The following is a 24,369-nucleotide window of genomic DNA, read 5'->3' as shown; positions in this document are numbered from 1 at the left end:
GATCGCAAGCGCAATGGCTAAATTAATGTGCTAAAAAATTCCAATCGTTTAATAAAATTAGTAAACGTAAACGGCAGAGATAATGGTTAGCTAATGTACTCGAAAAAAATTATGACAATAAAATTTGTTATGAACTGAAAGCATTTAATTTAAGCTAATTAAAGTCCTAATTATCTGCATTCCTGTATATATAATTATTACTGCGTTACTATATTTCGTGTGTTTAAAAGAAAAAATTTAATCTTTAAGAAACAGAAAAATGTTCGGACAATTATATTATTTAATATATTGGAACTACAATATTTCGAGCAAGAGTTTCGTAACGACAATCTCGGAGCTCAAGAATGACGGTATTCGGAATCGGGGAAAAAAACATGCTCCAGCTCGCCTCATTTTTTTCTGATTTAGGGAAAGACGTTCGAAATTGTCGAACGCATCATAAAAAACCGTACAGACTCGTTGATTTCGACGATTCGAGAACTGTGCGAGAAGGACAACGGTAATTGGCGACGGGCCTATAGCTGTCTCACTTTTTTTACGCGGTTTTCTCTTTCCCTCTAACGGCCGAAATCTCTAACGGTCACTTCAGTCTGGTCGCGGAGACACGGGCGCGAGGACGTGTCGTTAATCGCTCCGCGATTTAGCATATTTTCGGCCGCGGATAGGAAAAGTCGCGTTCGAATAAGTATCGACATCGTCGACGTGAGAACAAACGATTATTCTCTGCACATCTGAGTCATTTCATTAGTCGTTCTGGGCTTAATTTCGTACCTCGAAAAAGTGCACCGGAGCAAAAAGGGTTATGGCACCGGCAGAGCGCGCGAAGCGCGCGGGCGTTCGACGTGAATTGCGCCGCGCGTTTGACGTCATCGACACCTTCACTCGCATCTTCTTCAACAACGTTCAATGGATTCCGGCGACCGCCATTATCGGAGTGTGACACCTGCACCTCGCCCGTCTTCGTCGCGGTCGTGATTTTCATCCCATTACGAGCAAGTGATTATTGAGAAACTTTAAGAAGATTTAATACGCGGGGAACACATCGCGGCTCGTCTCATTTACCGGCGCAAGCTCTCGGAGACGTTCGTTCTGCCGATGAGAATGGATCGGAGAATCAAAAGTAACCTTGTTTCATGTGTCGAGATCGAGGACCGCCCGAAGGAAGATCTGGAGAGAGTCAGCCACGCAACGAATATCAAGAGGACAAATTTATATAAATTGTTCGTCGCGTTTCTTAATTTAAATCGTATAAAATCCGCCGCGAGTTCGTCTCTCGAGTGATAGTGATAGTGATTATAAAAACAAAAAGCAGAGCAGTGTAATATAGTGCTAAGGGATGTGAAGTGCTGCAGCACGTCAGGATAATCCAGAAATTACCGCAGAAGGAACGAAAGAAGGAAGGAAGGAAGGACAGGAAGGAAGGACAGGAAGGAAGGAAGGACAGAAGGACGGACGGACAGTAACCTCACCTAACCTACCTGGAAGACGCAAATGTAAGTGAACCGGCAACACGCCGTCGTAAATTACTCGATTAATTATTCAAAAGAAATTTATTTAATTAACTAATGTCCGAATCTAATTCGCGAAGCGCGCGCGCTCTGTAATCTCGAATTTAATAAAAATGCCAGAACGAAAATTATTCTGCAATAGTTTTATAACGTATTAACCGTGATTCAATTGAAAACGACAAGCTCGAAGTATGGTTAAAACCATTTGACGTTGTTAGAATCGATTAATAAGTAATGACACGGTCACCGCAGACCTTAAAGTCTCGTGACAGACATAACTAGCAAAACGCAAGGCGGAAGTCCGACGGAAATCGAGATGACTAGCGGATGTTCCAAATTGTAGATGAAGTAGTACCATTTCCTCTATAAATCACTAGCAGGTATAGTCGAGCAAAACACGGACAATCAGGAATTAACGATCACGCGAGCTATTGAGCCCTTCGGATATTAAATCGATTTCCTCCGCGTCGCGTATCATTTCCCCGTCGCGATTATAATTAGTCGAATGTTTGAAAATTGACTAAATTATTTATTTCTCCGTTACTCAATCGAAGGAAATTTGCAAGTTAATTGCATCCAATCTGATAAAATTATTTTTGATGCAACGACAAACCAGTAGACTCGTCATTTTTTTTTTTCTTTTTATACGCGCTTTTTGTCCACTATATTTATTTTGTTTTCGAGGAACGACAAAACTTAGAATCGTAAATTTCAATTAGCCGTGACTGGTGAGCGATCGGTGTCAATCGCTCGTTCTCGCTCCGTGCAACCCGAGCCACCCGAAAGTGGCATGCATCAACGTCCCGATGTCCGATCGTAGGATTGCCGCATTCGCGAGCCCGGCCCGCCGGCATGCGCGTAGCACGTAATCGAAATGCAAAGCGGCAAGGGTGCGTCTCTAGATCGATGATATTAGGCGTGATAAGTTATCTCCGGTTCGCCCCCGTAATAACGGCACCGCGGTACCGTGATTGATGCACTCGCGCCAGTAAGACACCCCGAGATCGCGGCTCACGGGGCGTATTAATCGCAGCTGTCCGTATTAAAACCCGCCGGCTATGGAAATGTCGATGATTTTGCTGAAAACGAGGGGAAGCGCGGAACAGTTACAACCTTCGGGCAAATATTTGATACGTGATTTCGTAATCGAATTAAAATTTGACCGCTTTTTATATTACAAATAATTTCGTTTTAAATCAAAGACGCTGAAAGGCAATAATTTACTCTTTCTTTTTCTCTTTTTTTTCTTTTTTTTTTTTTTCCTGTTGGTCCTCTGAATAATTTCGAGTAAATCAACTCCGAACTTTATCGAATGATTACGAGCGAATGATTACAAGCGAATGATTACGGCGATTGATCATAAAGCGAGGGAGCAAGTCGCGAAGGGAAAGGCAGTAAATTATTATGCTACTCCCTCCTGGATAATTGAGTACCTGTTCGGTACTCCATGCGGGACTTACGTGGATAGGCAGTAAAATTCAGCATAAAAATCCCCTTTCAAATCACGCCCTATGACCGTGCGCGCCTACATTACGAGGCATTACCATAACTACCGCTGCATTATGGCAATTTTCAATTTTGCCGCGCTCTCGATCGACCCTCCTAAATGACTTCACTGCCACTATACTGTACGACGAAAGAGAGAGAAATTCGACGCCGAGGCGAAGATCGTCGGAAAATCCCCGATCGAGAAAAGAAACAAGCTCGACATTAACGCGCTGTTATTGTAACGTCTTATTAAATCTTTTCCTCGTAACGGAATGGTAGATAAATGTTATATAACTTCGTTACCTTCATTTACAACCGTAACGTGGAATACCGCGCATCTTTTGCTTTTGCGGAACTCGGGCTTACCTGAAAAAGAAAAAAAATATGCATGGGTTATAAATTGATCAACAGCGGTGTGGAATTTTTTTTCGGTGCGCAAATCTTACGCGGCTCTTTCACGTGAGGCGCGGCAAGAAGCTCGCGCGGTGACGTTTTTTATGATCGACTACATCGATTAAATGAAGTGAAAGAGCAGAACGACTGTGCTATTGGACACGGTGATTTTTATCGCGGGATCGAGCTCGCACGGTTGCGTCTAATCGTAAGTGTCTCTCGCCGGTAACGGTGCAAGATCGACAGAATTCCTTCAATATAGTAACGAAAGAGAAGAGCGATATGAAAAGTCTCTCTCGCGAGCGTTCCCCGGGCGATTGAAACCGTAGTTTACGTACATCTCTCTCCACATCTCTTTTTCATCCGAATTTATACGGAATTCGCGAAACATTTTTTTTTTTTAATTTATAACGACAAATTTGTTATTAAAAAAAAAAAAAATAATAAAAAAAAAAGAAAATAAAAATAACAGAATTTATATAAAATGTTTTAAATTCTTCTCTGTAATTTAAAAAATACAATCCATGCGGAACATGTATACACGTATTTTGTATTCTCTTTTATTTCCGCCAATTTTCAAAGTATCATCGTTTAAAATCTAAAACTCGATATTAACATCCGATTGTGACTTCCGATTTCGGTGCGCGCTCGTCGTTTTCACCATTTACATCGCCCTTTATTTTTTTTTTTATTTATTTTTTATTCTTTTTTTTTTCCCTACCTTTTAATTAGCGTTATACATACCGCGCGCGGTATCAAACCGACAGTAAGAGCACGGTACGCGGCGCACTTGTTTTCTCTCATACTTCCCACCGCGTCATCCCGCTTCGTAGTCTTTCGTTTCCTCAAAGGACCATCCCGTCGGCTTCCACTCCGACCTTATTTCCATGGTCGCCGTCGCGTCGCATCGTCTCGCGAACTTTCTGCGAGAGGAGAAACCGACTTCCAGGAACGTTACCTCTGACATTCGCGAAACGAAATGCACGATGCGTCGCCGGGAAAGAGATCGAGCTACCGCCGCATCGAACACCGGAGTCGCATTGTAAACTGGCTCTCGATGAGATTGCGCCGCTGGAACTGTCGCCGTTCCGAGAACTCGCGGAGCGAAAAGTTGAACGGGCACGGGGAAAAAGGAGAGCGAGCTATTCCCCCCCGCTGACGCGCTTTCGATGTATCTCAAAAATCATTTTTGAAAATTATTTTCGCAAACGGCGCTTTCATCCAGCTCCACGAGCGGGTTTTTGTTATCAACGGGCTCGTAACGAACAATATTAATTCTCTCCGTATAAAGGCTGATATTTTACATTCTCTGTTAATAAGCCCGCGTTGGATTTCAAGTCAATTTAATTTTGGTACGACTGAAATTCTTCTGTGCCGTGCCGTTTAAGCGATTCTTTTTACGACGAAGATCATTCACCGAAACGAACGAATAACAATATAAGTTTATTATAATTTTTAAATAATTTTTCACATAAAATTCGCGAGTATCGGTGAAGACTTGAATTCTTTCCTGGAGCGCGCGGTCGTGCCGTTACGAATTTAATTATATCTATCACGAATTCCATTCGAGTCATTTACTTAGCGTTATCGACGAAGCAATTCGGTGACCCAGTAGCTTCGGTTTTCGATCATTAGGAGCGAACGATGGACTCGATAATATGCGCAACCCTTTCTGTAATCCTTGGTTACGGCGCTAAATTACAGATACACACGTATACCGCCCTTTTCGTTCTTCTCTCTCTCTCTCTTCGAATTACTCGCAATGAATAACCATTACTTAAGTGCAAACAATGCCAGCGACCCAACCCAACGCGCACGCAACTGAGCGCGCAGTTTACACACGCGCATGCAAACACGGATGAAGCACAGGAAGGGAAAACGAATTCACTCGAGGAGGCACACCCGTCGAAACGACCTCATGCTCTGACGATACGCACGCAATCATTTTTCGATGCATTAAGATTTATTTTTAGACGCCCGTGGGGTAGCCCGAAACCCTGGCCTAATTTGACGTTCCCTTGCGATGAATTTAAGTGCAAGTTTTTTTTTTTTTTTGGACAGTACAAGATATCGTGCTGCAATTTATAATATATATTATTATTTGATACGAACTGTTAATGCGCAAATTAAAATTTAGAAAAAAATTGACTGGGCCATTAAACAAATTTTAATACTCGCGTGTCGAATGATATGAAAATTTTTAAGTATATCGGTTACATATCGAGATCGGGCGAGTGCTACTAAGAATTCAATTAACGGTAATTATACAGTGACCTACCCTTTGTTACTTTTCCTCACGCTTTTTCCGACCCTTTGCGAGTGGTTTCTATTCCCCCCCGTCCTCCGTCAGACACGATCGCACCTGCAAGTGCATTCGCATGTGCAAAAGAGGGGAAGCAAGAGAGTATCTGCCAGAAAGTTCGCGCAAAGTCCCATTCGGAATGGTTAGTACCGACTAGCCTCTCCGCATTTTCTTCATCCCTTTCGTCCTTCGTAAAGGCTCACCCTCGCCTCTATCAGACTACCTCGAAAAGGGGGCTTGCGTTTAATACCCGACGGGGCGGGACTTTAAGAATTGGACGTCGCGCTCGTGGGTGTACACCGGCTAATTGTGTGTTCGGAGTTTTGGGGTTACAGCTGAAACGGCGCTTCTATACCTGAGCCTACCAAATCCGACGTTAACCCTCGTCGTCTGCGAATGTTTCGAAATCCTTTTCGCTGCCGTGGCGCAATGAAAAGGCCCTGCAACACGGACTTTTCGTAGAACTTTGGCCGCATATTTAATCCCCTGGCACCTTTTCAAGAAAATACTGTATCTAAGTAGGCGCCGTGCAAGATAATTTTTGACTTTAAACAGGCATTCTTAAGTTGTCCCATGGTTTTAATTTGATTTTATTGAAATGCACGATCCGGTTTATTTTAAGTAATTGATACATACAAGAGAAGATTCAATGAGAAATTAAATTCCAGTAAAGTATAATTCTTTATCAACTTTTAATCGTGCATGTGAAAGAGATTAAAAATATTAGAGAATTTATTAGATAAATTAAAAAAAAATATCGGTATAATATTAACATGAGAAAAAATTCTTTAACGTTTTCAAGATGTATCTATTATTTTATTTTTAACTATTAACATGACCTACGTGTAAATTTTGTTCATGTTAATTGATAATAATAATCAAAAAGTTATTGCAATTGTTTTACAAGACGTCAGACTTTTGAGTTAGAATGCCTGTTGCCTTTTTCATCTACATTTTTTGTTTTGGTTAAACAATTTTGGCGTATGGCCGTCACTATGCAGTTGAACGTATATATGTCGGATGAACGAGCAGTTATCGCCGGTAAATTTCGACGCGCGCGATATGTAATATCAATTAAAGCGCGCGCCCAAAACTATACTACACGAGGGGGAAGCCCTTGTCGAAATACCGTAGTGAATATTTTCCAATTCTGCGCGCAGTTAGAGGGGAAAAAAAAAAAAAAAAAAAAAAAAATCACGAGAGAGGTGAAAAACCGAGACAAAGATAGAAAATCAGAAAAAGAGAGAGAAAGAGGACGGGGGAGGCGCATCCGTTTTTATTGGGTTTGCAAAAAACATATTCGTTTTCCGCGTACTTCCGCGAACACCTTCCGCTTTCCCCCTTTTTACCTCTTTCTCTCCCTCTCTCTTTCTGTCTTTCCACTTTTGGCAGTGACGTTCTATCCGCTGCATCATCCATGAGCAGAGAGGGTGAATTTTATCTTCTCAGTAGGGGAAGATAAAACAATTTGATAAATCGCTCGTGGCGCGAGGGGTTGCGTCGTCTCTTAGCCTCTTGTCATTGTGTACCGTGAGCTATACACACAGCGTTATACTCGTTTGGAAGCTCGTCGCGGGTTAGCCGTTAAAGCCGGCAACATACCGTACCGTAGATAAGTGTTAGGTATCAACTTGTTGCATTAATTACAGCGGGAAGGCTATTAGCCATCGATTCGCGCGAGACCTCGCCTCTCCATGTAGTTACCTCTCTTCCACCATTCCTCGGTGCGGTCGCGCGCGCGCGCACGGACGCATTGTTGCACACGTACGCGACACACGCAAGTACGAATGCGAGTACACGGTATCGGACGCGGATTCTCTTGGACTCCTCGCGTCACTCCATACGCCGCGGCGCAACGGCACTCGAGCGCGATACGCTGGAAAGTGCATATGCTAGAACGCGAAACGCATCCACGATTGAGTCCTTCCTGACAAATAAATTAATCGAGCCGGTCACCTTTCGTCGATCGCTCCGTTCGCGCGAATTAATCTCCCAATTGCGCTCGGTTATTTATCATTTTTGCTTGAAAAAAATTTAAATGTGGATAAATACGTAAATTTAAAAAGCATGGAAATCGCAAAAGTCTGTAGAAGCAGCCTGAAATGATACGATCGTCATCGCGCACTTATTAACTTGTTATATTCGACGACAAATCAGTATCGATTTAGTATTCTAACGAGTAATGAGATACGGGGATATCTCGATCAGCAGAAAATTATCTTTCTAAGATTAATCATCCAGTTCGCGCCGAAAAAAAAAATGTCGCTTCGGGTTTACGACGCCGCGCCGATGTTCTCTGCGAATGCACTCGGAGCAAAAGGAAGGTGTTTGCAGGAGCGGATACGTGAACCGGAAGTGGTTGGTAACGCCGCGTCTGGCTGCCAGCAATTACGCGGACCCACACTGGTATCCCTATCAACTCGACATGTGCGAGTGTAAATTCTCGTATGTATTTAGGTCCCCGGTCTGGATCGGGCCTGCGTATGCGTGCGTCTACGCGCGCCAACACATCGGCCGGATGAAAAGAAAAAGGAACAAGCGCGCCGGTCTCTCCCTCTTTTTCTTTTTTTTTTTTTCCTTGCCTCTCCTTCGTCCCGGTGGTCGGCTCACCTTGATAATGCGAGATATCACGCAAGTACACGAGTAAACGCGTACGCGCCGCCTCGTGTGTGAGTGCGGTAGGAGGGAAGTGAGGCCAGTGGGTATCCGTAACTAAACACTCGCCGTCTGCTCTCACACGCGTGGCCGGGCGTGGTGAAATTAATTATCCCGCGCATTGCCATCTTCCTCATTTTGATATCGCGAACCTTCATGCCGCCGTCTTCGTGCCGTCTACTTTCGTGATCGCGCGAATTAGATCGCATCTCCGCGCCGCGGCAGGACGAAGTTACCCGGTATATTTTCCTCTCGTCACGCGCGCGCGCGTCCATTCAGATGGTCCCCGCGTAGAAAAAGATAAAAAAACATTTACGCGGTCGAAAGGCGTTCGCGGGGATTTCAATAAACAGGTATTTCCAGGACGCGAACTAACTCTCTTCATTTCCCGAATGCCAGCGTGGAACGTTGACAAGCCGGCCGTTTCATACAAATGAGAAAGGGAACACCGATGTCCGTGGTATCATTAGCGCGATCGGAGTCGGTTTCCGCGAGTCCGCGGCTCACGCCAACGTGTGCGCGCATATATATCGTATTGAGTTACGCGGATAAATTCGAAAAGGTCGATATTTTGAAATGCCATCGCCAGGGGTTGTGACCGGGACTATTTTGAGTGTGCCGTACGTTACGCAGAAAAAGAGGAGAGGAGAGAAAGAGAGAGAAAGAGAGAGAGAGCGAGCGAGAGAAAGAGGGAGAGAGAGAGAGAGAGAGAGAGAAAGGCGAAGGGAGAAGGAGAGAGAGCGTCCGAACACACCACCCGTCAATAATCCGCTGAATAAACTATCGTCCACCCGCCCACACAAGCCACCCACCCGTCCGCCACACAACTCCACTCAAGCGCCACGTACAGCCGAAGCATATATCACACACACGAGATCTATGCGTACCTGTATGGGATAGCGGGTACGTACGCATATAGGATACGGTACGTGCTAATATATGTACCGCAGAAGCCCGTCTGAGCGGACACGGGAGCGCACATGTGTGAGATGATGCGGTATAGTATGGCGCAATGTGGTGTGCCGTGGTGACGGATGAGAGAAGACCGTAAACTCGAACAGCGCGAGGTGGCTACCAGGAAAGAAAACGCGATTGGCCGCGGAGCGGTCGAGACTCGATGGGATAACGGCACGATAAGAAAACATAGCCATTCCGGGGTAAAAATGGATAGAGTTTTATTTGAAAGAGGCAGAGGCGTTATATTAGCTTTGATAAATAATTTATAGCGACACGGTTCTAGCTTTGCCTTCGAGAAGGTAATACGGTTCAGCTATTTCCTGTCGAATAATTTTAATTATATCCAGGGTGGAAATTAATTTTATAAAATTCTAGTTAGCTCGTTTTTACTCTTTCGCATCGGGAAGATATTGCTTTTTATTGAAAATAATATCCGTAATAAGGCTTCTCTCTTGTTCGGGCTCGCTCGTCCTTCGCAGCCACGCTGGCGAGTCACCTATATACGAAGAGCGCGATGTATTATTGACACCGCAATCCCCAATGTAGCCTGCCACCGCCAACCCCTCTATGTGCGCTCCCTTGTTCAGAATCGGACAGGTATATGCGCATACATGCACGCGCGAATACGTATATATGCGTCTGGGCGTTAGTACCGGGTGGCAAGTTGCAAACTGCCCGGCCGCCGTTTCTCGCCTCGCCTCTACCGTGGCATTTTTGCGCGCGCAAACTGTCAGACGAAATGGACAGTCGTCGTATAAAGTGCGGTCATTATGCGTCGCGGAGTTTAACTCGCCGCGAATCGATTCTCTTATCGGTACCGTCTCGCGAGCGGCGAGAAAAAGAAACTTCGTCTCCCGCGTTTAAAAGTCGTTCAAAAAACTCGACGTATTTCTCCGTCGTTTTCTCATCTTCGGCTCATAAATTAGTCATGTGCCGCTTTATCGCGTGACAACGATCGGCGACTCGATCATTTTGACTCCGGTTATCGATTACCGCCACCTCGGCGAGGAGATACTCTTTATTTCATTGCCGGGTACATTTGCATATAAAAACGCTAAACTGGATCGTCGATAATACATTTCTTGTCAATTACGAAAGCCTGAGGTAGGTCGGAAATTTCGGAGTCCCTCGAAACCCTTTTAGACGATCTCTCGCAAGCTAATTTGCTGGATCATCTCGGTTACCTCGGCTCGCCCGTCCGTTTGCATCTCGAAAAGGCAAGGAGTCAGCCAACCTCTCTCCGGCACTCGCCTTATCCTACGCACATGAATAATGAAAATCTACAAGGCTAGGTATAATTACCAGCGGAGCGTCGCATCCGGTCTTGATTCAGACGATCGTCAATTTTCGGGGTAATCGGCAAATCCGGTCGACTCCGGGGGGAGGGAGGGGGGTTCTGGATATTTTCAGGGACAGATTTAATTACGTCGGGGGAAGGGGGAGGAATCGCAAATCCGTGGTGCGGAAGAAACGCGGGGGGGCGGAAAGGGAGGGTAAAACCAATAAGATGAAGCGCCGAAGAAGAAGAGAATGACGACGGCGGGAGGGTAAAGAGATACCAGAGATCCCTGACTTCGTGCCTATCTTTGGATCGGCTCCGCCACCCTTAACGACGAAGTACGTACCTATGTCGATTAGTCGGAATTAACTTCCCAACGCGCGCGCACTCGCCCTCGCACACCCAAGAACCCTTCGCTTGGCCCAGGTCCGGGACCGCGGATTACTCGGCGATAAACGAATTCGCTCGCCGTTAATTGACTTCGGGGAGGGTAATCACGAGTAAAACTTTCACATCGCCTGCGATCCACGGGCGCGTTTGATTGGCAGCGCGGCGGGACGGAACGATGTCGAGAGGATTGGAGAAGAGGTATGAAATTTATAGGATCTCGTCTGGCCCTACAATATATGTATGCGCGCGTTCGAGTTAAGACCGTATGCGCCTTCGTTTCTCACGCGATTATACGTTCGCATATCTTATCCGGATATCTATTGTGACTAACATGTTGGTGTCAACGACGAAAAAAAAAAAACTTTGATTACTCAGAGATAATCATAGTTAAAAATTATCGAGTTATAAGTTAAACTATCAAAGAGGGGGGCGAGAGAGAGAGAAAGAGAGAAAGAAAAGATTTCTTAGAAGATTTATAAATTAGATAAATTAAAACAATATACTTTTTATGACAAAATTATATTTTTTACTAGATCAAAAATTATATAGCATTTGTACTTTTATTGTGAGCAGAAAAAATTTATTCTATTATTTCTCGTCCAAAAATATCGGCGATAGTCTGTTTTTTAATAATATAATTCAGAAATGTGGAACAAAGAGATACGATAAATTTTTTTTATCCGATTTAATACAAGGAGTACGTTATATTATCTCGCGAGCGAAAGTTATCGATGACTCAAATACTGTTGCAGTCTTTGTTTGAAAAGAAACAATTTTTAACTGCATTCCAGGAACTTTTCTTTGAATCGTTGAGTAGAGTACCTTAAAAATGTATCTATCGACCAGGTAAGGGTTTGACCATTCAAAGAAAAAAACTTTTTTTTTCACGAATTTTAACCATTACTTTACAAATCTTCCAAGTTAGGTCAAATATTTAGAGAAAACGTTGCTTTTTGTTACCTGTTTAAAGCGAGCATCCTTTACGACTGTTACTTTCGAATCGACAGGTTTAAAGGTAAAGTCACAAAGCTTAAAAAATGTTAAAGAAAAAAAAACCATGTAGCTATTTTAACAGATTTAAAACGAATCTTTAAAAATATGTTATCGATGGAAAGTAATAATTATACGTGTCGCAAATTAAACGCGTATATAAAATAAATTGAAAATAAGTAACGAAGGAGCGTAATGCCGCGAAGTTTCGTTAATAAAAGGGAGAAAATCGTCTTTTAACATATTCCACTGAATTTCTCGCGCCGTACGACAGGTTTATTTCAAACGTGTGAAATTATCACGAGATCGCGAATAATTGACGGAGCCGCAAAGTGAAAAGACCAGACGTGCGTTTCGTCGCGGCAAATCGCGTTAGGTGGGTCGATATCGCCGACCGGATAGAGATCGTAAAGCGGCGTGTTATTAAGCGCCCGTGTTCCGCGGACTGCCGGATTCGAATCGCCTCGACCCGCACAGAAAATCGTTTGCGGGTTAAGCGAAATCGTCGAAAGTACGTAATCGTCGCACGCATAACGGAGGTAGTGTTCGTCCGCGCGCGATACGCACACAAGGCGCCCGCACGCACGCACGCACGTACGCACCGACACATTAGTTTCCACCGGGAAAGCACCGCGACGATAAAAAGTACATGAATGCATCCGCGGCTTCTTCTCCTTTTTTATCGTTCCTCTCCTCTCTCCCCGACCTCCTTTCCCGCCCCGGGCTATCATTCGCCCCGCTTCGTCTCTTTCTCTCTTTCTTCCCTACGTTCCGACGGCGATTGTGTGCGAGGAGCGGCGTGTCCGCGCGCGCGCGCGCGTGCACTCCTCGGTACGGTACAGTCCGTGACGGTTACAAAAAAGAATACAGAATACGTTGCATGTGGACGGGACGACGTCGCAGACGATGCGGTGTACCTTGACACGGATGGCTCCCTGAATCACCCGGCGGCTAGCAACAAACATCACCTCGCGCTATCAACACACGCCTACCGCCTAACGCAGCGCGTGCATACGCGCGCCCGCGTGTGCGTGCGCGCCCGCTCGCGCGTGCCCATGCCCGTGTAAAGCGCTTGACGAACGGCCTGGCCGGCGACGTCGATAAGCCCATCATCAGGCTGCCCGGCCTGCCGACGACTTGGTAGGAAATTCCATTTCCTCCGATTCGTGTCGCGGTACGTGATTCCCGGTTGGCCGGCTGGCGAGCGAGCGAACGAGCGAGGGACATTGCCTCGTCGGCCGCGCGGCTCTTTCCGTAATTTTAACGGAGCACATGATACCTAATCAAGCCCTTGTCTTCGCTCGCTACACGTATCAAATGTAATTTCGAGAGCAAGATAGACGGATTTCGAATAGATACAAGTTTCTTGGCAAAATTCTGACGACCCCTTGCGCTTGTTTTAATCTCATCTATTTTAATATCGTATTTTCATAATTAAAACGTAAAGCATATTTTAGTTCGACGAATGGGATATCAAGCGACGCGAAAATAGTCGATAAAAATAGATCAAGTATATGAAGAGCGTTAAGATATAAGGAGACTAATCACAATCGAAGATAGCGGCGTAATGAATTAGATATTACAACCGGTTATTAATTAATTAAAATAAAGAAGGAGGGTTTCAAAAAAGGAACAATAAATTTTATTCGCTATTTCGCGGGGCGTTGACATTAAAAAATAGCAATCGAGCGCGCGTCCTACTTCAGCCGAAGATCGTTCGTAATTGCGATATATGACGAAAGTCACCGCGACTCGGATCCATAATCCTCCGCATAACGCACTGCCCCGGAGTCCCTTCAGACTCGCTCGCGTGGAGTAATAAAACCCACCAGTTTAAAAGGAACGAGAAGTTTGGCAAAACCAACCATCGGGCGTGTAAATTTGCCGTAATTTTATCGACCGCGTGGCCATAAATATTTTCCGTTGCGCCGTTCTCTTTCTCTCGCTACGCCACACCGTTTCGGGGTCGGTAATATCGGACTGTTCTCTTGGCTCCGCGAAGGAAAAGATAAAAATAACCGTACAAAGAAAGCACGCTTGCACAGCGGGTGCTAGGGTAGGTATATGGCGATCTCGAGACGTGAGCAGAGAGAAATCTCTCCGTGGCCATGGAAGAGGAAGGACGTAGGGGCGTGGTTCCGAGCCGAGTGCATTACCGTGGAATGCACTTTTGGAACATACCGCGCAACCATTTTCGGGATAAAGTCTCTCGTGCCTGCGAAAAAGGGCGAGGGTGAGTAGTCCGCCGGTGTTTCAGGTACGGATAGCGTCTTTTTGTAGTTTAGCGAAATTACAGCACGGACAAATAAACCTACTAAACGCACTTTCTCTCACTTTGCGCGGCATGCGATCATAATAGAAATAGAATATTCAGAAACGAAATTATGTGCAGTCATCATCGACGATGAAAGACCGTGAAAACTAAAGGACGAGAAGAAAGAAAGGGTCCTAATCGTTCCGAAATTATTCTGCATTTTTTTATATTTAGTATACACTCGGGTTCGATTTCTTTTTTTTTTTTTTTTTTTTATCACCCGTGTGGACCCTCTTTGGCCACGCACGTCAAGTCCCATAAGCGGTGGAAGGTTTCGGAAAACGTGCACGAAATGTGTTGCGACGATTTTGAAGGACCCCAGGTCAGATATATTTGGAACACCCTCTACACCGCGGACGTTAAAACGGGGTAAGGTAGCTTTTGCCGTGGGGAAGCTAGAAACGGGGTAAGAGAAGAGCCAGTTCGTCTCTTCATCTTCTTTCCTTACGTCTTTGCCGCCTCGCTTCGTCTTTCTCGCTCTCGCGCTCTCTCTCTCTCTCTTTCTCTGACTCTGTCTCCCGTAACATTTTTCTCTATTTTTTTTTCTCTCTTCCATTTCCTTTCCGGCTCGGTATACCAAACGGGCACACCGGCGCGCCCTTATTGTCGGTTCCAGGCACCAGCGTACCTGATCTTATGAGAAATCCATACTAGCCCTTCACTTCGGTGGGAATACGGGGGGTCGCTTCGTACCCTTGGACACGAACCTTCCTCTCGGTTTTCCCTCTCCCTTCATTCTTTCTCGCGTCGACTTTGCCCCGAGTCCGCAGTGAGACTACACGATCGTGCCGGGACAACCATAACGAGGACATATTCTCGGTGCAAAAACCGCGGCGCCGTTCTGCCTTTCGCATTGCCAGCGTGAATGCGCTATGACGATGTCGCGATTAAGCAAGAGACAATAATTCGGATTTCTATACCTTCCGTTCCTTTTTTTTTCTCAAAGGCGTAACTATTTTAGAACAGAAATAAAACGCGTAACTTTGTTCCTAATAAAGACAACAGAGATTTCTTAATTATTAATTTCTTTTTTTTATATATATATATATAAACTGTCAGCAATTGTTAGTAATTACTATTTCCGATTAATTATTCCCGTTAACGATATGTTTTTCCCTCTAAATTATAGTTTTAATTATAACGCGGAAAGGTAATTCTGTTAATCAAGATTAATGTTCGGTGCAATCGATTATTTAGATATAAAAAATAATCTGCGAGATAGATAGATCTCTGGTATACATATTGATACTACCTTTTACTTAATCGCCTCAATATATACATTTCAATTAATTGCAAAAAAAGTAGGGGATGTCAGATATACATCCCAGCTGCAGAACGCAAAATCCCGAACGACCTTCGTAATTGGTAATTACCCCTGCTGATTTTGATGACGATTTATTATAACGCTACGTTTAATTGCGATATAATTGTGCGTTATATGAAAACACAATTTGTATTCCGTGGTGTCATTATTCGTCGATGACGTTATACAATAGCAATATTAATTTACCGAACTCCGAAACATCATGAAACGATGTTCTTTCCAATTAAAAGCGTTAAGATTGCCTCTGCAAAATCCATTGAAAAATATTCTTAAAATGCAATTAAAGATAGCATTCATAATCGTAAACATCTAGACGTCGAATATCTTTTAGATTAAGTGGGAATTATATTTAGATAAATTTCTTCGTGAGAATTCTTTATAAAGAAATCGATGTCAAGTTAAACTCGTTGGGATAAAATATTAAATAACAATAGAGGAAAAGGTGTACGTACTACGTAAAGAGAACAGTCGGTGCGTATCGAGCACAAGCATCGATTTTCCTAAGGGTCCTCGATTGAGATTACCGTTACATGAAAACGTTTCACGTTCGTCGGGCCCTTGGGCCTTTACTGGATTCTCAACATCCCGTAATTTAGTTCATTAACGGGAGGAATTGCACGCTTCATTAGCATTCACTTCCAAGATTCCACGTGCCTTTTCCCCCTTCCCTCCCCTCGCGAATGAGTGAATTCAGAGATGATCGCCTACCTGACGTATACATCTAATCGCGTAATATCGCGTGCCGTGTTTATTCTCGTAGACTTACAGAAAGAGATTTTATTTGAGAAAACAAATAATTCGCTTTTCGCAAAGTTATAAATCCCTAATCGCGAATATCGCGCTTGAAAAAGCTAATAATCACGTTTTATGCAGTATTTATTCTCTTTTTTTTTTTTTTTTTTCTATTTGCGTGAAAGATAATAAAAGTGTTTATTTATTGCCGGTCTGCAGAGATGCGTAAATACATTATCGGTTATTTTGATGGCCAATTTTTCAGCTGTTCCGCCAGGAGGGGAAAAAAAAAAAAGAGAGAAAAAAGAAAAACGCGCATTGATCAGCATTCAAACGTCATGTATGACAATCGCAGCATCGATATGACGATATGGCACATGAATAATGACGATTGCGTTGATCTCTGATTTCGTCCGATAAATATACATCGCCAATCCAAGAAGCGTTTAATTGAATAGCCACTATTCGACGTGAATTATAAACGTGATTATTGTGGTGGATCGTGTGGCGTTTCGTGCAGTTTCGCGGCCGCGAACATGGAAATGGTCGAGCTAGATTAGCGCACAAGAGGCGAAGGATGCACTTATACTGATTAAAAAAAGAAAAAAAAAAAAGCAAAAATACTTGTCGCCGGAATGCTTTTAATGAATTAATACTCTCCCCCCATCCCACCGGCACTTTTGCGATACAATATTTACTTTTGCTCAGTAAGCCATGTTTGCCCGTGAGCAAGTGTGTGCGGGTGGCCCTATGCTGCTTAAATTATTTGTCGCAATTTAATAAAATGGAAAATAAATACAGGCTACGCGCGAGCTTTAATTGCGGCGTTAATTATCCGCGCTTACGGGAACTCTTACGCTGACTTAGGAAGAGTAAGCCAACGCGCGCGGGGTTATTACGAATTTTCCGAAGATTATTCACGGAAAGTGCGGCTATTAATCAACACCAATCGACGCCGTCACTCGAGTGCACATTTTTGAAAGTATGGAAATTTGCGCTTCTTTCTTTTTGCAACCAGCTCGGTTTTCCCCAGCACGAAAGCTTTTACGCTAATATCAGAAAATTATATACATGCAATTAATATAACGTATTAAGATCACTGGTGCCTTAATATATTACATACATTTTACTGTACCTCGATAATTGCGATTATTACAAAATCAACTCTTTGTCGTTTAACTAAAAGTAAAAAAAACAAAAACAAAAAAATTGTACGTGGGTTAGAGAGTGATAAATCCGTTAGATATGGTTCAGAGAGAACGGAATTTGATTATGCGAGCGTGGCGATAAGGCGCCGTTGTCCTCATCGTTGTCCTCGACGAAACGGAAACATGTGGCACGACAGAAAGAAGAACGGCCAGCGTATCGGCCTAAGGAAAATAGAAGCCAAAAGAAGGATAGGTGAGCGGGGCGGGGCGGGGGGAGGGAGAGAAGGGGAGAACGACGGCTGGGCGATAGAGAAGCGGGCGAGGAAGAGATGCCGCTGCGGAAAAATATAACCTGTTGGACCACGAAAGAGCGAGAGCAACATAGGTTGCGACGGAGAGAACGGGAGACACGGGAGAAGCCGGAGGGAAAGAGACGACGGCGCGATGAGATAGACGAGGACCGCGCTAGAGCGAGACAACCGTGACGAAAGAAGGGGGGGGAGAAAAAAAAAAACAAGAGGCGAACAGGACGAAACGATGGAATAGGGAGAAAGGCAGAAGAAACGAAGAGAGAAAGAGGGACGAGAGAGACGCACATAGGCATCCCGGACCTGCCTTAAGTTCGACTCAGACTTTAGCGGTTCGATTCTTGATCCGATCGATCTAGCTCGTCGGTGGTGGCGCGGCTCGTATTTACACTTTGCTTCCGTTCTCCGGAATAATACCGTTAGTGCATTACTATTTTTCTGCACGTGTCGCGGTTCTTTACTCCGTCTCCTCTCGTAATCCATTGTCAAGGTTTAACGAGACAGCAACTAACGTGTCTCGGGCAGTTCTTATTATTTTTTTTTATTTTTTTTATTTTTATTTTTTTTTTTGATCCTCCGAAGGACGCGATTCGTCGTGCACGTTTCCTGCCCCGTACTTTCCCCGATAAGGGACGGGTGCCGTGACATTCTCTCTCCATCGCGTACGCGTTTGAACATTTACATTTCATATTTCATGCTAATTTTCGTCTATACGGGTTTATTAGTGCAACGCGAAGAATGCAACCTGTTGGACCTGTTTTGTGTTTAATAGCGCGAGAATCCTGGAAGATTTGGGACCCTCGAAAAGTGGAAATTACGTAACGCAGACGTGTCGTTGTTCGGCGTTTGACCTTTTATGAATTTCGTGCTCGTCGATGAAAAAAAAAAAAAGAAATCAACGGTGGGCGGCGTAAGTCCGATTTTACTGAGAGCCGGCTTTCTTTGTTTGTAAGAACGCTAAAGTGGCATCTGGCATAAATACTAGGTGAAAACAGGACGGTCGCACGTTTAACATAAATACGCGATGAAAATGGAAACGGCGGCGTGAGTGGCGACGTGAAAGGGAATATAATTCGGACGATGTCATCGGGAGCAATTTACACTGCGCCGAGCACCGCGTCGATCGATGAATTAACAAGACATATTCGATACGCGTTCACATTTTTAACGGGGGCCCCCTCGCGAAGCCGGCGTTTCGACTGTTATATTATCACTTTGAAAATCACATAGATGGATATTCGGGAAATTATTAAGAGACGCACCACCGCGGTAATTCGTTTCGCTGACGAACGGTCCCTTTTTTTTGCACCGATTTTACCTTTATCAGCCGATAAACGTGCAGTTTTTAATCACGCTCGCGATATGAACGAAGATTAACGGCGAGGAAGGATGACACGCGTGTTCTGGATTTTTTAACTTCGATACTTGTGTATTATTGTTTTACTCGGATTTTTTTTTATTTTTTTTAAATTTAATTCCACGTTTTATAGCTTTCTCCTTCTCTCTCCGATACGTATATTAAAACTTGCGGAGATAAATCGCATATTTACGACAGATAGCACCGTGCAAAATTAATACAGAAATATTTAGAAAATAGAAATTTTCTTGAACGCTTGTTCGATCTTACTACTAAACCCGTTTGTAGATCGCGCAGTGCTTATTTTTGATGTTTCGCGCGATGTATTTTTTAGCTCGAAATTTTCTACGGAATATTTTTCGAAACTCCACGTTCGCGGAATCGCGCTGTTGGGAAAAAAAACCGTTACCACGCTCGCGGCGCATGATTTACTATTTCTTTTTTTTTCTTTTTTTTTGTAAGGTGAAGGTCAAATGGAAGCATCCAGCTGTTAATTAAAGGCGACGCGAACGAGAGCACGTGCGCGAATCGAGAGCGCCTCTGCGCGCGAACGCCGCCGTCCGGGGATTATCTTTCACATAGATACGCCGGGCTAATCTGGCGCAGTTGTTGCGACCGGCGGGAGAAAGAGAGAGAGAGAGAGAGAGAGAAAAAAAAAAAAATTACGAGATAAGTGCGATCCGACCGAGCTCGTCATTGACAAGCAAAATTGCGCGATTCGCGCCGGACGTGTGTGTCATCGAGGTTCACGGATGATCGTCCGTCGATACTCGCGACGGTTTCCGAAGAAGTGGAAATTATTTACTTATGATACACTGGTGCGAACTTAAAGAGGCGATCGCTGACCCCTTTGCGCGCGTGTCAAACGGTATTATCGACATGTACATAATTGCGGCCACTTTATTTCAGAAGTAACGGGAAAACGGGTAATGTCAGAAAACAAAAATGAGGAAAAAAAAAAAAATTTGATTCTTAATTAGAGGAACTTTATTGACGATCTAATAATTCTCACGTTGCTTTTATTTATATTAATACTATGCAAATAAATGTCGAGGCGCGCCTGAACTTTAATTAGCAACAGATTTGTTGACCGATCTGCGAAAAGAATTTCCGAACTCGATATTTTCATAGCTCGGTAAATCATAATTAGATTAATTACAGAGTACAAGCCGAAAGCATCAGACTTCGGGTGAAATATCGCGATCCGAAGTTAGAAATCGCATTAGCAATTGGAATCGTCGTTTTACGAATTAAAGCGTTTGAGTTTTTTTCCTTAAGGACGGACCCGCTCGCATTGTTACGCAAGAATAATTAGACGAGCGGTATGAAAGTCCGCGAGAAGCGTGGCCATAGTCGCGACACATTCTAAGCAATTTGGCGCGCGTAATGTCGAGATTCACGTAAAGCACGAACGGCATGAGAACAATTTTTCGAACTGAGGGCGCACTTCGCTGCACCTCGTCATGTCGTCGGCACCGCCGCTGCGCTGGATTTACACAACTCTTTCAATTAAAACTTTTTCGCAGTTTATCTTCCCGCACACCAAAAAAAAAAAAAAAAAAAAAAGGTTTTGCGCGCGCGGTAACGAGTTACGTAACGGAGCACGCCGTGTTCCGATGAGCTTTCCAAGCTCTTGCTGGAAAAATTCACCGTCACGTTCGGTGGGAGAAGATTGGCGCGAGGGTGGGCGTGCGAAATGAATTGGCGTGTCGTCAAGGTTGTCGCGAACTTAATTTTCGTTACCCGCAGCCGAAGGCATTATCCGGTCGCGCCTCGATCCAACGCGATTGCAATCTCGAGCGGGGGGGTTTTTTTTTTTTTCCCCATCTTTATTCGGCGTTCAACTTTGAACCCCGGCCGAAATGTAATGTTTCGTCGGTGGTCCAAAGTTCTTTTCCGTACCGGAAACGGCATTTCCCGAGCGTCGAACTCGACGAGCTGCCCCTTCGTTCACGAAACGCGACGTCGGGAACGAGTGGCGATATATCACGTGGCGGAGGGTACAGGCGTGTGTGACGTACGTGTGTGCGCGTGCCGTATGAACGAGTAAGTGTGTGCGAGACTCACCTTGTGGTGCTGCATGATGGCAGTGGCCTTTCGCTTGGCGGACATATTCAGTTCTCTGGGGTGCCCTCTCTGCCCCCCTTTCGCGGGAAATATCTGCTTCGCCGGTCTCTATCCGACTGTCCGCCTCTGTCCTCTTGCCTCCTGTCTCTCTGTCCTTCGCTCTTCTGTCGGTTTTTCCCTCCTACTGGCGAGCCATAAGCGTCCACCCGAAGGCACGGTGACGATCACGAAGAAGCACAAAGCCGGGGAAGGGGGAGAAGAGGAAAGCGGCGCGGGGGTTGTGACAACGATAGACCAGCGCACGCGATGATGAGTACGCTTTCCTTCTCTTTCTCTAACCGCCGCCGTTCCCTTTAACGTTTCTCTGTCTCCTTTCTTCGCTTCCGCTTAACAGCTTCCTCTGGCGCGCCGGAACGAGGCGCGTAGGAAATGAGGTGTTCTTTCCGGAGCGACCGGCACGTCGCGAGTAAACTTTCCCGTAGCGAGTTTCGTGTTTCGTTTTCTCGTGTCTCTCTTTCTCTCTCTCTCTTTCTATCTGTCTATCTCTTTATCTTTATGTCGCACGCGCGCGCGTCCGCGCACTCTGTCCACCTTGTGCTTGTGAACTTTAAGCTCTCACCCCGCGCACCCCGCACGGTACACGGCGGCGCCACGAAAGTTTCGCGACAAAACCTCCCGCGCAGTTGGCTGTTGCGGTAGCAGATGTCGGCGCCGCGCGAAATTAAAACAGGCGCCGCGCGCAACTGGAATGACCGAAAGGATATATATCCGCGGCACACCGAAACGAAATAAGCGCGTCTGCCTTTACGTTTCTCTATTCTGTACTTTTGTTTTTCTCTTCTCACCCACGCCCCTCAAGTGTACCACCTCGACTGTCTTTATCACTATCTCTCTCCCTCCTCTACGTCCACGTCACGATGCGATAAACGTGCACAAGGAAATCCCCACAAAGTACATCAAACCGGTAAGACGGTTTCGCAATCAGCTGGCTCGTCTGAACTTCGAAGCATTCCGATCAAACGCCGACTGGTTCTTTTTTTGTTTTAACTTTGATCAACAAATCGTCTCGGGCGCACCAATGTTTTTGTTTTCCTTTCTCGGGTCAACGTGTAAATACGTTTTTTTTCAAATGTCAGAAAGTATCGTCCGTCCGAGTCGAGAAATAGGAATTTATCTCGCTTTTCGTGGAAACCTTTCGCCGGAAAAACGACCTGTTCGTACAATCGTTATCTGACTACACGCTCGTTTCCTGTGTCGTTCACAGCGAGAGATAGAAGAGCATCCGGGCTCGCTGCTCCGTTCACAGAATGTCCTCGCGTCACGAGCGCTCACGGCAAACTAGCAACTGGCGAGTCTGGCGACGCGACGACGACGACCGCCTCCTCTTCTCGCACCGCGGCACCTCCGCTTCCACATGCTCCCCTCCCCGTTGTCCTCACCCCAGCTCCACGGTGGAGAGAGCCTCATACCGCTACCAACGCTTCACCCATACCCCACTCTCTCACTCGCCGTCAACTCAGCTCCCCCCTGACCCTCCACCTTCCATTCTCCCCCCCCTTCATCCTCCCGGCGGTTCTCTCGCTCTCCCGCGCAACCCCTCATCCCAGTCCACCGTCGACCCGCACCGCTCTCTCACTCCCCAGCGGCCCTCTTCGAGCGCGTCAACCCCCCTCGGTTCCCCGTCCCTCGCCTCCGCCTCCGCCTCCGTGGTCATCTCTCTCTCTCTCTCGATCTCCGTTCTATCTCGCTTCTGCTTCTCTTGTCCCGGCGCCCTCGTCGGTTCCCCCTCGACCCTCGACCTTCCCCACTCGGTTCGGTGCGGTGGCGGCGGCGGCGGCGGCAGCGGCGGCGGCGGTAAGGTAGGGTCTGTCACCGTCAGAACATCGAGGGGGACGCTGGACGAGTAACTCGGGGGGGAAAGCGGGAGAGGGGGTGAGAGGATTCAAAGGGGCGTAAGGGGCCGCTGTCGGGCATCCGGTGGCGCGGGGTGAGGCGGGAGTGAGGGAATGGGCGGCAGGGACCTTTCTGGACGGTGAGAGGGCAGGGCGGCGGGAGGGTAGTAGTATAGAGTAGAACGAGGGGCCAAGGGGCGCCAGCGCTCATCGGCCGAAGGGGCTTCCACGGGTGTGTTAGGCTTGTGCTTAGAAGGGTATGTGCTTTGCCCACCGCTTTGCTCCTCTAGCGTACATGTGCGCCAATGCTACGTGGACGTACAATATCTACGGTTCTCTCTCTCTTTCTCTCTCTCTCTCTCTCTTGCTCTTTTCGTCTCTCTCTTTAGCCCGGCCTTCGTCTATTTGAGTGTGTCGCTCTATCTGTATCTATCATTCTGTCTCTCTTTCTCTCGCGCACGCACATACACTCGCGCTCTCGTTCTCTTTCTCTTTTTCTCCTTCTATCTCTCTGCTTGCCGTCTCCTCCGTAGCTGGACTCCGTTCTTTGCACCATGCTGTCACACCAGTATGCCACTGCCGGCGATACGTAACGTTGCCGCGGCTTTGCCCGTGGATACTTGAGAGACATAAGTTACATGGCACCTTCGACGAGATAGTTCCTCTTGCTCGCCCGCTTGCCGCTGCTCGCGTACAACCTAAACAAAAGAGCACGCTGGACGGGTTTGCCTGCGCGATGCACTTGCATTTTTAGGGAGGGAACCCCTCTCTCCGCTTGAGCTTTCCGTATTATTAGCTCGTCGTCGTCGTCTTGCCACCTGGGTTAATATCGGTGTCGACGATCTACGCGTAAATAACAGTAGTTCACAATGTCGAACGTGTATCCTTCGCACGTAATCTGAGTAATCTTAAGTGATCGAAATCGTCAATTACTTCTTGTTGCTCGGCCGCTTGAATTACAAGACGTTGGTCCGCTCGATTTACACGCGGATTATAAGTACGGCTGTTAATATTTTTCCTCCGCGGCCAAAGCGGATGTTTGAGTAGTGGGATATCGGCGTCGACGAGGTCAATCGTCAGATATATATTTTTCCTCGCTTTTACTCATATTTTTAACCGAGCCGTTCGAGCCTCCTATGTTATTAGCCGATCGACGCGCTGCCGGCTCGAATTAATGCTCCGCTTACATCTGGCTCGTACGCAATAATTATAATATCGGGCGATTGTTCGGCACGCCATCGCCTTTACGTAATTGTCGTTTCAAT

General features: G+C 45.7%; 1 protein-coding gene across 2 annotated transcripts in view; it reads right to left on the bottom strand.

The window, feature by feature from the left end:
• LOC139101355 (nucleolar protein 4-like) overlaps window positions 1-22,700 on the bottom strand; it is a 61,825-nt gene extending 39,125 nt beyond the window's left edge. For both annotated transcript variants that reach the window (XM_070654426.1, XM_070654427.1), the window contains exon 1: window positions 21,213-22,700. In XM_070654426.1, coding sequence (XP_070510527.1) covers window positions 21,213-21,257 — 45 coding nt within the window. In that variant the 5' untranslated portion in view covers window positions 21,258-22,700. The remainder of the gene's footprint in view (window positions 1-21,212) is intronic.
• Between the last annotated feature and the right edge of the window lie 1,669 nt (window positions 22,701-24,369).

Source organism: Cardiocondyla obscurior, linkage group LG03, assembly GCF_019399895.1.
Source record: "Cardiocondyla obscurior isolate alpha-2009 linkage group LG03, Cobs3.1, whole genome shotgun sequence".
Classification (NCBI taxonomy): Eukaryota; Metazoa; Arthropoda; class Insecta; order Hymenoptera; family Formicidae; genus Cardiocondyla; species Cardiocondyla obscurior.
Note: the sequence above shows the minus strand (reverse complement) of the source record. Positions and strands in the feature narration are given on the sequence as shown.